Source organism: Cherax quadricarinatus, chromosome 8 (genome assembly GCF_038502225.1).
Source record: "Cherax quadricarinatus isolate ZL_2023a chromosome 8, ASM3850222v1, whole genome shotgun sequence".
In the NCBI taxonomy this organism is placed as follows: Eukaryota; Metazoa; Arthropoda; class Malacostraca; order Decapoda; family Parastacidae; genus Cherax; species Cherax quadricarinatus.
Window position 1 is genome coordinate 3,594,142 of NC_091299.1, and position 14,494 is coordinate 3,608,635.

Here is a 14,494-nt window from a genome sequence, read left to right on the forward strand (position 1 = left end):
TCCCTCTACGGTACGGCAATTTTCGAATCGCCCACCCATTTCATGCCGGACCAACTCCGGTCCTACTCCTAAACGCCAACGTCAATCTCCTGATGATGCTCCGTCGTTACCTTCCCATTCTACTCGGAAACGACCGACACGTCAAGCACTCCCTCTCCACGCTCAGTTTCGGACCACACAATGGACTAAATTCTTTACTTTAAGACCAACTTCTTCTTCTGCCTACCTTTCTGACCATAGTATTGCCAAAGCGCTCCTGCGTCATGTTGGCAGAGATATTTCATTTCACGCTCTCAAGAGCGGTACGCACATCGTCACTGTCCAGAATGCTACCCAAGCTCATGATCTTTCTCTCCTTTCGAATATCGATACTACTCCTATCACTATTGAAAAACATCTTCCTCTCAATTCTTGTAGTGGTACTGTCATTCTGCCCCATACCATAGTCCAACAGAATTTCCAGTCATGTGGCAATGACATTTTTGAACAGCTGGAACTCCAGGATCTCCCAATCCTCAAAGTAGACACTTATGTCCTTCCTGCCCGGGGGCGGAGACGTTACCCTTGCAATGTGGCTCGTTTAACTTTTGACAGCCGAGAACTCCCGTCCTCTGTATATGTCGCGGGACATCGGTTACAAGTTCGAAAGGTGATACCTACACCGCAACAATGTAGAAATTGCTGGCGTTTTGGTCACCCAGCGAAATATTGCAGATCTATGGCCGAATGCCCAGTCTGTGGTGCCGACAACCATTCTAATACATCTTGCAGTCAACCTCCATCTTGCCTTAATTGTAATGAAGCTCACCCTTCGTACTCCCGCCGTTGCCAGGTCTACTTAAATGAACGTGAAATCCGTTGCCTCAAAGAGGCAGAAGGTCTCCCTTATGCTATGGCAGTTACTCATCTCCGCCTCCAAGGGAGACTACCCCGTGTTTCTTATTCTCGTGTTTCCAAACATCCCCCCACTTCTGGGGTCCCATCTTCTGCAGCCTCCTCTGTTGTTACCCCTCCCATAGCCATTACGGCATCTAATCCTTTTGCTGTCCTTGGCTCTGACGTCCCGACTACAACTCAGTCTGTTCTCACATCTTCGCGTCCTTCCTCACAAGCCCCAGTATCGACAAGACCTCGTACGACACCTAATACCAATCGCCCCTCTACTCAGAAGTCCAAAAAATCCACAATGCTCAAATCTTCTTTGCCCCTTCCTTCCCTTCTTCCACCTCCACACGTTACCTTTCCAGTCTCTGTACCTAGTTCTTCCCCTCTCTCTGGCTCTATTACAAGTGTGGAGATTCACCCTCCTCCTCGTACTATGCCTTCCACCCCCGTCCCCTCCCAAGTTTCTCCCTCTTCTGTCACCTCCCAGGTTTCTACCAATTCTGTCCCCCCCCACACTTCATCTCCAGTCCCTTACACTTTTCCCTCCCCCTCTACTTTGGTACAGTCCATTACTGTCCCAATCTTTACTCACCCTCCTCCTCCTATCTCCAATATGGTTTCCCATACATCTTTGAATTCAGAAACACTTGAAGCCATTTCAGAATATATTGCAGAGACTAAACCTTCAATGGACACTGATTCACTTCCTGTTCCTTCTCTTCCCTCTCCTCCATCTTCACAACCCCATTCTTCGCAACGCTCCGTTCCTTCGCTACTTGAACATCTTCCAATGCCACCACACGTTGACTTTTCTAACCCCTCTAGTCCGTAGGTGCCTTTACCTACAGATTCCTGATATTTTCTTCATCGCCAATCATGGCCTATTTACAGTGGAATATCCGCGGCCTCAGGGGTAATCGGGGTGAGCTTCAGATGTTGCTTTCCAGGTTTTCCCCTGTTGGTGCTTGCTTACAAGAACCAAAATTACACTCGGCTGTTTTCCAACCTATCTCAGGCTATAATTTATTGTATTCTTCGGATCCTTTCTCAGATGGGACCTTTAATGAAAGTGCCCTTCTTCTACGCAATGATATTCCGTACTGTCAACTATTTGTCCATACCTCGCTGCATTACACTGCAGCCCGTATCCACTTGAATAAGTGGTTTACAATATGTTCTTTATATCTCTCTCCTTCTCGAGCATTTTCTATCCCAGACTTTGCCTTTCTTGTTTCATCCTTACCACCACCACTTCTGTTACTTGGTGATTTTAATGCCCACCATTTCCTCTGGGGGGGGTCTCATTGTGACTCACGTGGCATTCAGTTGGAGGCTTTTCTTGCCTCTCACCCCCTCCATGTTCTAAATACTGGTACTCCCACCCATTTTGATCCTCGTACTCATACTCTCTCTTGCATCGATCTATCAGTCTGCTCTTCCTCCACTGCACTAGACTTCACCTGGTCTGTTCTACCAGACTTACATGACAGCGATCATTTTCCGATCATTCTTACTTCTCCTTCCTATTCACCACCTTCCCGTAGCCCTCGCTGGCAATTTGATCGGGCAAATTGGGATCTTTACTCACACCTCACTGCTTTTAGTGAGGTTCCTTCTTCATCCTCCATTGATGAGCTCCTACACATCTTCTCGACATCAGTTTATACCGCAGCTTCTCATTCTATACCCCACACCTCAGGCAGGCATTCTCAGAAGTGCGTGCCTTGGTGGTCTCCTGCTTGTGCTCGTGCAGTACGTTTGAAACGTGCTGCATGGGGCAGGTACCGGTACAATAGAACCGCTGAGAGACTTGTTGATTTTAAGCAGAAGCGTGCGATCGCTCGCCGTGTCATCCGTGAAGCTAAACGCACTTGTTGGCGAGACTATGTTTCCACCATCACCTCTGCTTCTTCTATGAGTGCAGTCTGGAAAAAAGTGAGGAAATTGAGTGGTAAATACTCTCCTGACCCGGCTCCTGTTCTACGGGTCACTGGTGTTGATATAGCAAACCCTCTCGACGTTGCCATTGAACTTGGCACACATCTGGTCCGTATTTCCCGAGGGCTCCATCTATGCCCCTCATTTCTTTCCTCAAAGTCTGCCAGAGAGTTAGTACCCTTGGACTTTTCTTCTCTCGGAGAAGAACAGTATAATGTGCCTTTTACACTTCAAGAACTGGAGGCAACGCTCTCAGCTTGCCGATCATCGGCAGCTGGGCCTGATGACATTCATATTCGTATGTTACAACATTTACATCGGTCAGCCCTTGTAGTCCTCTTACACCTCTTCAATCTTATTTGGGCACAAGGAGTTCTTCCCCAGCTGTGGAAATCTGCCATTGTTCTCCCTTTCCGCAAACCGGGTACTACAGGACATGATGCCTCCCACTATCGCCCCATCGCTCTTACAAGTGCAGTTTGCAAAGTGATGGAACGCCTCGTAAATCGACGTTTAATGTGGTATTTAGAGACTCACAACAGTCTCTCCGCTAGTCAATATGGCTTTCGTAAGGGTCGTTCTACCATAGACCCCTTACTACGCTTGGATACGTATGTTCGTAATGCCTTTGCGAATAATCACTCAGTTATTGCCATATTTTTTGACCTTGAGAAGGCATATGACACAACTTGGAGGTATAATATTTTGGCCCAGGCCCATTCCTTAGGCCTCCGAGGCAATCTACCATCCTTCCTTAAGAACTTTTTAACTGACAGACATTTCCGTGTTCGAGTCAATAATGTTCTTTCCCCGGACTTCGTCCAAGCTGAAGGTGTCCCTCAGGGATGTGTTCTAAGCACAACACTTTTTCTCCTTGCTATAAATGATTTGGCCTCTGTTCTTCCACCCAATATTTGGTCATCACTCTATGTTGATGACTTCGCTATTGCTTGTGCAGGCGCTGACTGTCACCTTATTGCAGTTTCTCTCCAGCATGCGGTCGACCGTGTTTCCACTTGGGCCACCACACATGGGTTTAAATTTTCAAGGACCAAAACTCACCAAATTACTTTCACTAGACGCTCTGTTATCTCCGATCATCCTTTGTATCTCTATGGCTCCCGTATCCCCGAACGTGATACAGTCAGGTTTCTAGGCCTTCTCTTTGACCGTCGGTTAACCTGGAAGCCTCACATTACCTCTCTGAAGGCAACTTGTCACAGCCGGCTAAACCTTCTTAAAACCCTTGCTCATCTTTCCTGGGGAGCTGATCGTCGAACTCTGCTTCGCCTACATTCAGCCCTCGTTTTATCGAAACTCGATTATGGTGACCAGATTTATTCCGCGGCCTCTCCTGCTACTCTCTCTAGCCTTAACTCTATCCATCACCAAGGCTTACGTTTGTGCCTTGGTGCTTTTCGCTCTTCCCCTGTTGAGAGCCTCTATACAGAAGCAAATGTTCCATCCTTGTCTGATCGCCGTGATGCCCATTGCCTTCGTTACTATGTACGCTCTCACGATCTACACAATCCTTCCATTTATAGAATGGTCACCGATATTAGTAGACATTCTTTATTCGTTCGCCGCCCCTGTTTGCTCCGTCCCTTTTCTCTTCGCCTACTTTCACTCTTGTCTTCCCTTCAGTTACCACCTTTATATGTTCATGTAGCATCTCACTTTTCCCTACCCCCCTGGGAAGTTCCAGCTGTTCGGGTCTGTTCTTTCTCACTCCCTTGCTCGAAAGCTCAACTGCCTACGGTGGCTTCCCGCTCTCTTTTTCTTGATCACTTCCACTCTCATTCTCATGCCACCGCTGTGTACACAGATGGCTCTAAGTCTTCAGACGGCGTCGGATTCGCAGCAGTGTTTCCGGACAGCGTCGTACGAGGGCATTTACTATCTTCAGCTAGCATTTTTACTGCTGAACTGTATGCCATTCTTGCAGCACTTATTCGTATCGCATCTATGCCTGTGTCATCATTTGTAGTAGTCTCAGACTCCCTTAGTGCTCTACAGGCTATACGAAAATTTGATACATCTCATCCCCTAGTTCTCCGTATCCAACTTTGGCTACGCCGTATCTCTACCAAACATAAAGATATTGTTTTTTGTTGGGTCCCTGGTCATGTCGACGTACAGGGCAATGAACAGGCAGACACTGCTGCGCGGTCAGCAGTATATGACCTACCAATTTCCTATCGAGGTGTTCCATTTCTGGACTATTTTGCTGCAATAGCTACCCACCTTCGCACCCGTTGGCAACAACGTTGGTCAACTCTGCTCGGTAACAAACTTCATTCTATTAAACCGAGCATAGGTTACTGGCCGTCTTCTTGTCATCAGTGCCGAGGTTGGGAGACCACTCTCTCCCGCCTTCGCATTGGCCACACTCGTCTTACTCATGGGTATCTCATGGAGAGGCACCCTGTTCCTCTCTGTGAGCAGTGTCAAGTTCCAGTATCGATTAGCCACATTCTGTTAGACTGCCCTCTCTATCAACGAGCACGCAGAATTTACCTCCAACGTCGTCTTCGTTCTCCTACTCTCTCTTTACCTTCCCTTCTTGCTGATGGACCCTCCTTTAATCCTGACTCTCTCATTGACTTCTTGACAACGACTGATTTACTCCACAAACTCTGATGATACTTTTCGCACTCCCCTCAGCCCTTTCTGGTTCAGTCTCTTGCTGCCCTTTACCCTTTCACCATCCACTGCCCCGCTGTTATCCGTAACCTGTTGCTCATCCATCTCCCTTTTGCCACCTGATGCCCTCGCTTCCTTCCTGCCCTGCAGCGCTGTATAGTCCTTGTGGCTTAGCGCTTCTTTTTGATTATAATAATAATGGGCCACCCTACCTCAGTGGGATACAGCTGGTTCGTTGAAAGAAAGAAAGAAAGATCACAGTTTTTTTTTTTTAACAACCGGCCATATCTCACCAAGGCAGGGTGGCCCAAAAAGAAAAACTAAAGTTTCTTTTTTTAAATTTAGTAATTTATACAGGAGAAGGGGTTACTAGCCCCTTGCTCCTGGCATTTTAGTCGCCTCTTACAACACGCATGGCTTACGGAGGAAGAATTCTGTTCCACTTCCCCATGGAGATAAGAGGAAATAAACAAGAACAAGAACTAGAAAGAAAATAGCAGAAAACCCAGAGGGGTGTGTGTATATATATGCTTGTACATGTATGTGTAGTGTGACCTAAGTGCAAGTAGAAGTAGCAAGATGTACCTGAAATCTTGCATGTTTATGAGACAGAAAAAAGGACACCAACAATCCTACCATCATGTACAACAATTACAGGCTTTCGTTTTACACTCACTTGGCAGGACAGTAGTACCTCCCTGGGCGGTTGCTGTCTACCAACCTACTACCTATATTACAGATACATTGTATTGTACACCTATAATTATAACAAACATATTTTAAGCTGTTGACTAGGTATTACTAATTATAAATAATTATGGATTTTTTTTATTGCTAGATCAAACACTTCTAATCTTTCTAAGGAAGTTTCACCATTTTATAGTGCTATGTTAGGTATAATACAGTTTTTTAGTACAGAACACGGTCAGTTAGCTTCTTCCCCACACCCCTCCACCACACAGCATCCTTGACCTCCCAACACCAGCCTTCAGCTCCTGCCGCGACCCCTCCATCTCTCGGTCTCCACCTTTCTTGCCAGCAGTCCCCCAGTTCCCACCCCTAACAATGAACCCCCTTACCATGATTGCTCTAACCCCTCCTGCCCAACTCCTCCAGTATACACCACAACCCCCTTTATGCCAACCATTCTAACCCCTCCTTTATAACCCCATACAGTTGCAAAGTCTGCGAGCAGAAATGTGGATGCAGGATCTTTGACTGACACACATCACTACATTGACCTACAATTACATTATCATCATTATCTCTTACAATTTTGGGACCTAAAAAAAATTTGGGTGGCTTTTTGGGAGGACAAAGGAGAGTAACCCTATTTTTCCCATATATTTTTCAGTTCATTTCACACAATTTTTCATTACGTACCATTTTCAGGAACGTAACTACCATATTGATCAACAGTCAGTTGTATTATGTAAGATATAACAGCATTTTATAGAACTATGTTAGGTACATGGTAAAGTACTTTAGGGATGTTATTTTCTTTTGCTGTTATTTAACATTCAAACTTCACAGATACTCTGATATTCCTTCATCCCCAGGTCAGATGCTTATATCAATGTGTTACTGTTATGAGCTCTGAAACACCAAATAAGCCAAAATCTGTAATTGTTATGCAGACTTACTTTTTGCATTATTACAATTTATAATTTCACAGAATCTCAGGAACTTGGCCCCCAAGAATTTATAGGGGCAACTATCTTAGCCAGGACAATTGTGTAATGCTGAGCATAATATTTGATTGATGGACATAAACAGGCTCAGCAATATTAAAAATTAGGAAAGGGATGAATATGGGAGTGCAAAGCTTTATATTTATTTTCAATAGAATTGTTTGTATTGGTATATACTGTGATAGGCAGGATGCTTTTTTTTTGGCCCCCCTAATATGTTTGATTTTTATTTTTCAACTTATCAGCTGTCTCCCACCTAGGCAGGGTGACCCGAAAAAGAAGCAAACTATAAAGTTTATCTTCTGTTTATAAAGTTTGCCTTCTTTTTACATTTAGTAATTTATACTGGAGGAGTTACTAGCCCCTTGCTCATTGATTGGTAAATATCTAGTTTAAATAATGTTGCCCTGTTTCATACATATACACACACTGTAGTACAGTAACTTACGTTGAAGTCTGTACACATTTCACAGAGGCCACCCAATTAATAATATATATATATATATATATATATATATATATATATATATATATATATATATATATATATATATATATATATATATATATATATATATATATATGTATGGGAGAGGGTAAGGTACCTAGGGATTGGCAGAGAGCATGCATAGTTCCTTTGTATAAAGGCAAAGGGGATAAAAGAGAGTGCAAAAATTATAGGGGGATAAGTCTGCTGAGTATACCTGGTAAAGTGTATGGTAGAGTTATTATTGAAAGAATTAAGAGTAAGACGGAGAATAGGATAGCAGATGAACAAGGAGGCTTTAGGAAAGGTAGGGGGTGTGTGGACCAGGTGTTTACAGTGAAACATATAAGTGAACAGTATTTAGATAAGGCTAAAGAGGTCTTTGTGGCATTTATGGATTTGGAAAAGGCGTATGACAGGGTGGATAGGGGGGCAATGTGGCAGATGTTGCAAGTGTATGGTGTAGGAGGTAGGTTACTGAAAGCAGTGAAGAGTTTTTACGAGGATAGTGAGGCTCAAGTTAGAGTATGTAGGAAAGAGGGAAATTTTTTCCCAGTAAAAGTAGGCCTTAGACAAGGATGTGTGATGTCACCGTGGTTGTTTAATATATTTATAGATGGGGTTGTAAGAGAAGTAAATGTGAGGGTCTTGGCAAGAGGCGTGGAGTTAAAAGTTAAAGAATCACACACAAAGTGGGAGTTGTCACAGCTGCTCTTTGCTGATGACACTGTGCTCTTGGGAGATTCTGAAGAGAAGTTGCAGAGATTGGTGGATGAATTTGGTAGGGTGTGCAAAAGAAGAAAATTAAAGGTGAATACAGGAAAGAGTAAGGTTATGAGGATAACAAAAAGATTAGGTGATGAAAGATTGAATATCAGATTGGAGGGAGAGAGTATGGAGGAGGTGAATGTATTCAGATATTTGGGAGTGGACGTGTCAGCGGATGGGTCTATGAAAGATGAGGTGAATCATAGAATTGATGAGGGGAAAAGAGTGAGTGGTGCACTTAGGAGTCTGTGGAGACAAAGAACTTTGTCCTTGGAGGCAAAGAGGGGAATGTATGAGAGTATAGTTTTACCAACGCTCTTATATGGGTGTGAAGCATGGGTGATGAATGTTGCAGCGAGGAGAAGGCTGGAGGCAGTGGAGATGTCATGTCTGAGGGCAATGTGTGGTGTGAATATAATGCAGAGAATTCGTAGTTTGGAAGTTAGGAGGAGGTGCGGGATTACCAAAACTGTTGTCCAGAGGGCTGAGGAAGGGTTGTTGAGGTGGTTCGGACATGTAGAGAGAATGGAGCGAAACAGAATGACTTCAAGAGTGTATCAGTCTGTAGTGGAAGGAAGGCGGGGTAGGGGTCGGCCTAGGAAAGGTTGGAGGGAGGGGGTAAAAGAGGTTTTGTGTGCAAGGGGCTTGGACTTCCAGCAGGCATGCGTGAGCGTGTTTGATAGGAGTGAATGGAGACAAATGGTTTTTAATACTTGACGTGCTGTTGGAGTGTGAGCAAAGTAACATTTATGAAGGGGTTCAGGGAAACCGGCAGGCCGGACTTGAGTCCTGGAGATGGGAAGTACAGTGCCTGCACTCTGAAGGATGGGTGTTAATGTTGCAGTTTAAAAACTGTAGTGTAAAGCACCCTTCTGGCAAGACAGTGATGGAGTGAATGATGGTGAAAGTTTTTCTTTTTCGGGCCACCCTGCCTTGGTGGGAATTGGCCAGTGTGATAATAATAATAATATATATATATACTTTATAACCTGTAATACAAATCTGAGAATGTTCAAATTCATTAGCAAGCTTTATTTTTATTAAATTTACACAAATACTTTTGATAATGCTTATAAAGGTTTTTGACCTTGTTATCTTTCTTTCTTTCTTTATAGTAAAAACTAGTACAGTACAGGTATTTGCATTTATTCTAAAAACATGAATTTTCATTATACTACACTTAGAAGTGTAACCACTGAGACCATTACATCCATCCCTCTTGTATTAAATTGCATGAAAATAATTTAGTACTGTACATCATTCCATTGTATTAATCTCTTCCCCTGTATTAGTCTCTGCTCTAGTGGATAGCTTACATTCTAAATCTTAGTTTTTGGTCTGTGGTGTTTTTCATATTTTTCCCATATTCCCAACACCCTGCACTCTTTACTTAGCTCTTTTCTTTAATGGCCAGATTTGTCTTGGTCTGAAGTACAGTAAAACCTTAATTTTAACAGATTTCAGATTTTACAGGCAAAATCCACTGCCAGATTTGTTTGGGAACAAAATTTGTTTCCTGAATTGCCCAGTATTATTATTATGGTCTGCTGGGTAAAATGAGCTCAGATTTAATGGACAAGGTCTCTTGTTTCCAGATGTGTCCATTATTGTTACAGTTGTGGAAAAAAAATCTCTTTCAAATTTAATAAACAGTTGGTGTTACCAGACACCCTCTTCCCCTATTAGTCCATTAAATCAAGGTTTCACTGTATTTCCATTGGCTAGATAAATAGTTTAGATTGGTTGATGATATTGTTGAAATAAAAAATATTGCCTTTTTCTATAGAGCAAATATAAGTTTTAGTAGTGGATGCTGATGGTAAGTCAGGGTATGTAGCAATTTCTAAGTGACTTTCCTCCTCTCACAGGTGGAAACTTGCCCATCACCTCAGATACTGCCAGATACATATTCTCACCTGCTAAATGACAGGTAAGAGTGCTGCAGCCCCAAGATTCCTTCCCTTTTTTGTGTGTGCTCTCATTTTTTTTCCTTCCTCAAAATACCCCAAGTTTGTGTTTTATGTTTCTAGGATTTGAATGTGACTCCTTTAGATCTTTCATTATCCACAAATTTGTTTAAAATTATCTTTTATCGTTTTGCACTACGTTTGTTAAGTAAGCTTTGTGTTCTGCAGTACTCTTTACAATGATTTAGCTTTAAATTATCTGCAAACTTCAGTATAATTAGTTGTAAGAATTTTTTATAGTAATTAAAAGTATATGAATCTCACATTTTTTGTTTGGAAAATATTGTTTCCTTATTCTGTTTAATGAGCTATTTGGAGACACATCCATTTCTTTTGTTCTATTAATGATTATGAAAAATCCCCGTGTGTGTTTGCTTGTGCCGTCTCAAAAAACTGTCTCCTGTTTCTAACCTAAATCTGTCATGAAACATAAATTGACCCAACATATATAATCAGTTAACTGTACATACATTTCAGTGTGGTCTTTATGAATATCTTTAATTAATCAGTCTTTTTTTTTTTATTTTTTATATAATATTTTACAAGTGGATAATTTTCCTTATTCCTTTGCAAGATATAATATTGCCTACTAAACATCCTTTTTTTATTTGATTATATGTTTAACTATTTTCTTTAAAAATCTCACTTTGCTTCTATATAGTAAAAGCTTTTTTTTGTGTAGCTGATAATGCTGCTATATCTTTTATTTGCAAACCCTGCTGAACAGTTTTGCAAATAGCACTGAAGTGTAAGGTTTATGTGATGCATGTAATGGGCTTCTCCACTTGGTAAGTATTGATCATCCCTTTCAAGTTAAACTTCTGTGAAATATGTGAAACAGTGAAATTTGTTTTTTCCATGTCTCTGAGAAGGCCTGGTGGCACTGGTTTGGAGTCGCAGACCAACAACTCCATCACAAGCAGCAACACCACCTCTTCTACCATCACCACCACCATGCCCTCCTCCTCAAACACAACCATCACCTCTTCTACTCATCCTCCATTTGACCCCAGTGCCGCCTCCGAGTCAGAGTGCAGTGAGCATCCAGCCGACGGGTCCAGCAGTAAGCAGCATATGGGACGTAAGAAGATTCGGAAGAAGAAGACCCTCGACAGGTTTCCCAAGTTAACAGTCCTGAGCGTGACAGACACAATGGTTGAATGCCAGCTGGAAACCGTCAAACAAAAAACTATAACGTTTAAATTTGACATCACTGATAATGATCCCCAAGATGTTGCCTACAAACTGGTAAGACATTTGGAAATTTGGCGTCTTTTTTTTGGTTCATATATGCCATGCTTTTTAATCTGAACTTTTAATCTAACTTATTTAGCAACGATTGTTTTTGCTGAATGGATGGAGTGTACTGTTTATTTGTTTTTGTTACTTTATCATTAGATAGTTTAGATAGGTTTAAGCTGCATTATGTAATTTTAGAAAGCTGGTAAGTTAGTTTTGGTGCAAGATTTTTGATATGCATACTCTGTCAGTGAAGAGTATTGTAAACTCTCATAACAGGCAGGCTATGTTCCTGAAAGTTACCATTACAGTGGACCCCCGGTTTTCGGCCTTAATCTGTTCCAGAAAGTCAGCCAAAATCCAAAATGGACAAAAACCGAAGTAATATTTCCCAAAAGAAATAATACAAATCCAATTAATCCGTTCCAGAGACCCAAAAATATTAACAAAAAATACATTTTATAGAGAATAACTATAGTTTTACATAAAGAAAACAATGAGAAATAAATATAAATGACTAATTTTAATGATAAATGAACATTACATACCTTTATTGAAGACTCTTGTTGGCATATTGAAGAAGGAGAAGAAGGGAGAGGGAGTTGAGGGTATTGCTTGGAAGGGTAATCACCCTCCATAAGGACTTCAGGTATCAAAGCCCTCTCTGAGGTTACTTCCCCTCTTTGTTTTTTACTGGCACTAGGACCAGCTTGAGAGTCACTTTACCACTGTCGCACAAAAAATCTGTCCAGAGAGGCCTGTTTCCAGCATCTTTGTAAGATTTGCCTAAAACGGGACAAGACATTGTCATTGAACATGTTGCAGACATGGCTTTCAACAGTTTTGTTAGGGTGACAATTCTCCACAAAACTTTGCAACTCACTCCACTTTCCACATATGTCCTTAATCACTGAAGAAGGCACATCTTCCCCCTCTCTTCCTCCTCCTTTGAAGCAATATCCTCAGCTGCAGTCTGTTGCTGTTCCAGTTGAAGGTCTTGCAGCTCTTCAGTGGTTAGCTCTTCCCTGTGGTCCTCCACCAACTCTTCCACATCCTTGCCATTCACATCCAACCCCATGGGCTTCCCCAAAGCCACAATAGATTCCACAACATGCTTAGGGTTGTCAGGGTCAGCCTCAAATCTTTCAAAATCCTTCTCTTGGACACATTCTGGCCACAATTTTCTCCAAGCAGAGTTCATTGTCCTGGAAGTCACTTCCTGCCAAGATTTATCTATAAGCTTATGCAGTTGAGGATATTGAAGTGATTCCTCCAGAACTCTCTTAGGGTCAATTCAGTGTCTGAGGTCACTTCAAAGCACCTTTGAAACAATGCTTTGGTGTAGAGTTTTTTGAAGTTTGAAATGACCTGCTGGTCCATGGGCTGGATGAGAGGATTGGTGTTATTAGGCAAGAACTTCACTGTGATGAAACTACACTCCTCAAACAATAGGTCTTCCAAGTCTGGAGGATGGGCAGGAGCATTGTCCATTACCAGGAGGCACTTGAGTGGCAATTGATTTTCCAGGAGGTATTTCTTCACACTCTGGCCAAACACTTCATTGACCCACTCAGTGAAAATTAGCCTCTTGACCCATGCCTTATTGTTAGCCTCCCACATCACACACAATTTACTCTTCATGGCATTGTTTTTCTTGAACACTCGGAGATTTTCAGAGTGATACATAAGTAAAGGCTTCACTTTGAAATCCCCACTAGCATTGCCACAGAACAAAAAAGTTACCCTATCCTTCATAGGCTTGTGTCCTGGCAGTGCCTTTTCCTTCTGCGTGATGTAGGTCCTCTTCGGCATTTTCTTCCAAAAGAGGCCTGTTTTGTCACAATTGAAGACTTGTTGAGGGATCAATCCTTCAGCCTTTACATACCCCTTGAATTCATTAATGAATTCTTCGGCCGCCCATTTGTCAGAACTTGCAACCTTGTCATGCCTTACCACATTGTGTATGCCACTTTGCTTCTTGACTCTGTCGAAACAGCCTTTGCTGGCCTTAAATTCATTAACAGCAGCACTTGTTCCTGGCATTTTCTTTACAAGATCCACATGCAACTGCCTTGCCTTTTTGCAAATTATCCCCTCCAAAACACTATCTCCCACTAGCTACTTTTCGTTGATCCACACCAACAGCAACAACTCCACATCCTCGATTGTTTGTGATCTCTGTTTCGTTAGGATATATTTCCCTTTTGCAACATCAGCTTCCTTGATTTCTGCTTTCTTTGCCAGGATGGAACTGATTGTTGATGTCGACTTCACATATATCCTGGCGAGCTCGGCCACATTTACGCCACTTTCATATTTTGCTACAAATTCTTTCTTGACTTCTATCGTGTTTCTCACCTTCTTTACCAAAGGGCTGGCACTCTGAACTTTCTTTGGTTTTATGGTGGCTGATTTCACAGATGCAATCAATAAACAAGCACAAAAAGCAATGGACGACTGCGCAGATTATACTGTCAACTCAACAACAGACACAGGCAGACTGAGTGTGGTACGCGAGAGAAGCAGCATCCCGGGCAGGTAGAAGCATCTGTTACCGATGATTTCTAAGCGTATGGATGAAACCCGGTGGAAGATTCGCTGAAAAAAGTGCTTGAAATCCGAATTGTACGATTTCTGCACTGGACTAAAACCAGGGGTCCACTGTATAGGAGCTCACTACACTTATACCATTTTGAGAAGAAATGATGCTCTGAGTGAAGGCAATGGAAATAAGTCACTCTGACTTTTTTGGGTTATCCTAGGTTCTCTACACATATGTTGTTATGTATGATAATCTATGTAACTGTATTTGTGTATACCTGAATAAACTTACTTACATACATACGAAAGGAATAATTTTCTATAGTTACCCCCAG

The 14,494-nt window shown here is 42.2% G+C and overlaps 1 protein-coding gene across 19 annotated transcripts in view; it reads left to right on the top strand.

The window, feature by feature from the left end:
• The window catches only part of LOC128685179 (serine/threonine-protein kinase WNK3), a 638,681-nt gene that overhangs the window by 464,948 nt on the left and 159,239 nt on the right, over positions 1-14,494 (top strand). For 16 of the 19 annotated variants that reach the window (XM_070082765.1, XM_070082756.1, XM_070082764.1 and 13 more), the window contains 2 exons: positions 10,281-10,342; positions 11,252-11,627. In XM_070082765.1, the coding sequence (XP_069938866.1) occupies positions 10,281-10,342; positions 11,252-11,627 (438 nt within the window). The remainder of the gene's footprint in view (positions 1-10,280; positions 10,343-11,251; positions 11,628-14,494) is intronic. The other 3 variants (XM_070082761.1, XM_070082762.1, XM_070082773.1) reach the window with 1 other exon arrangement.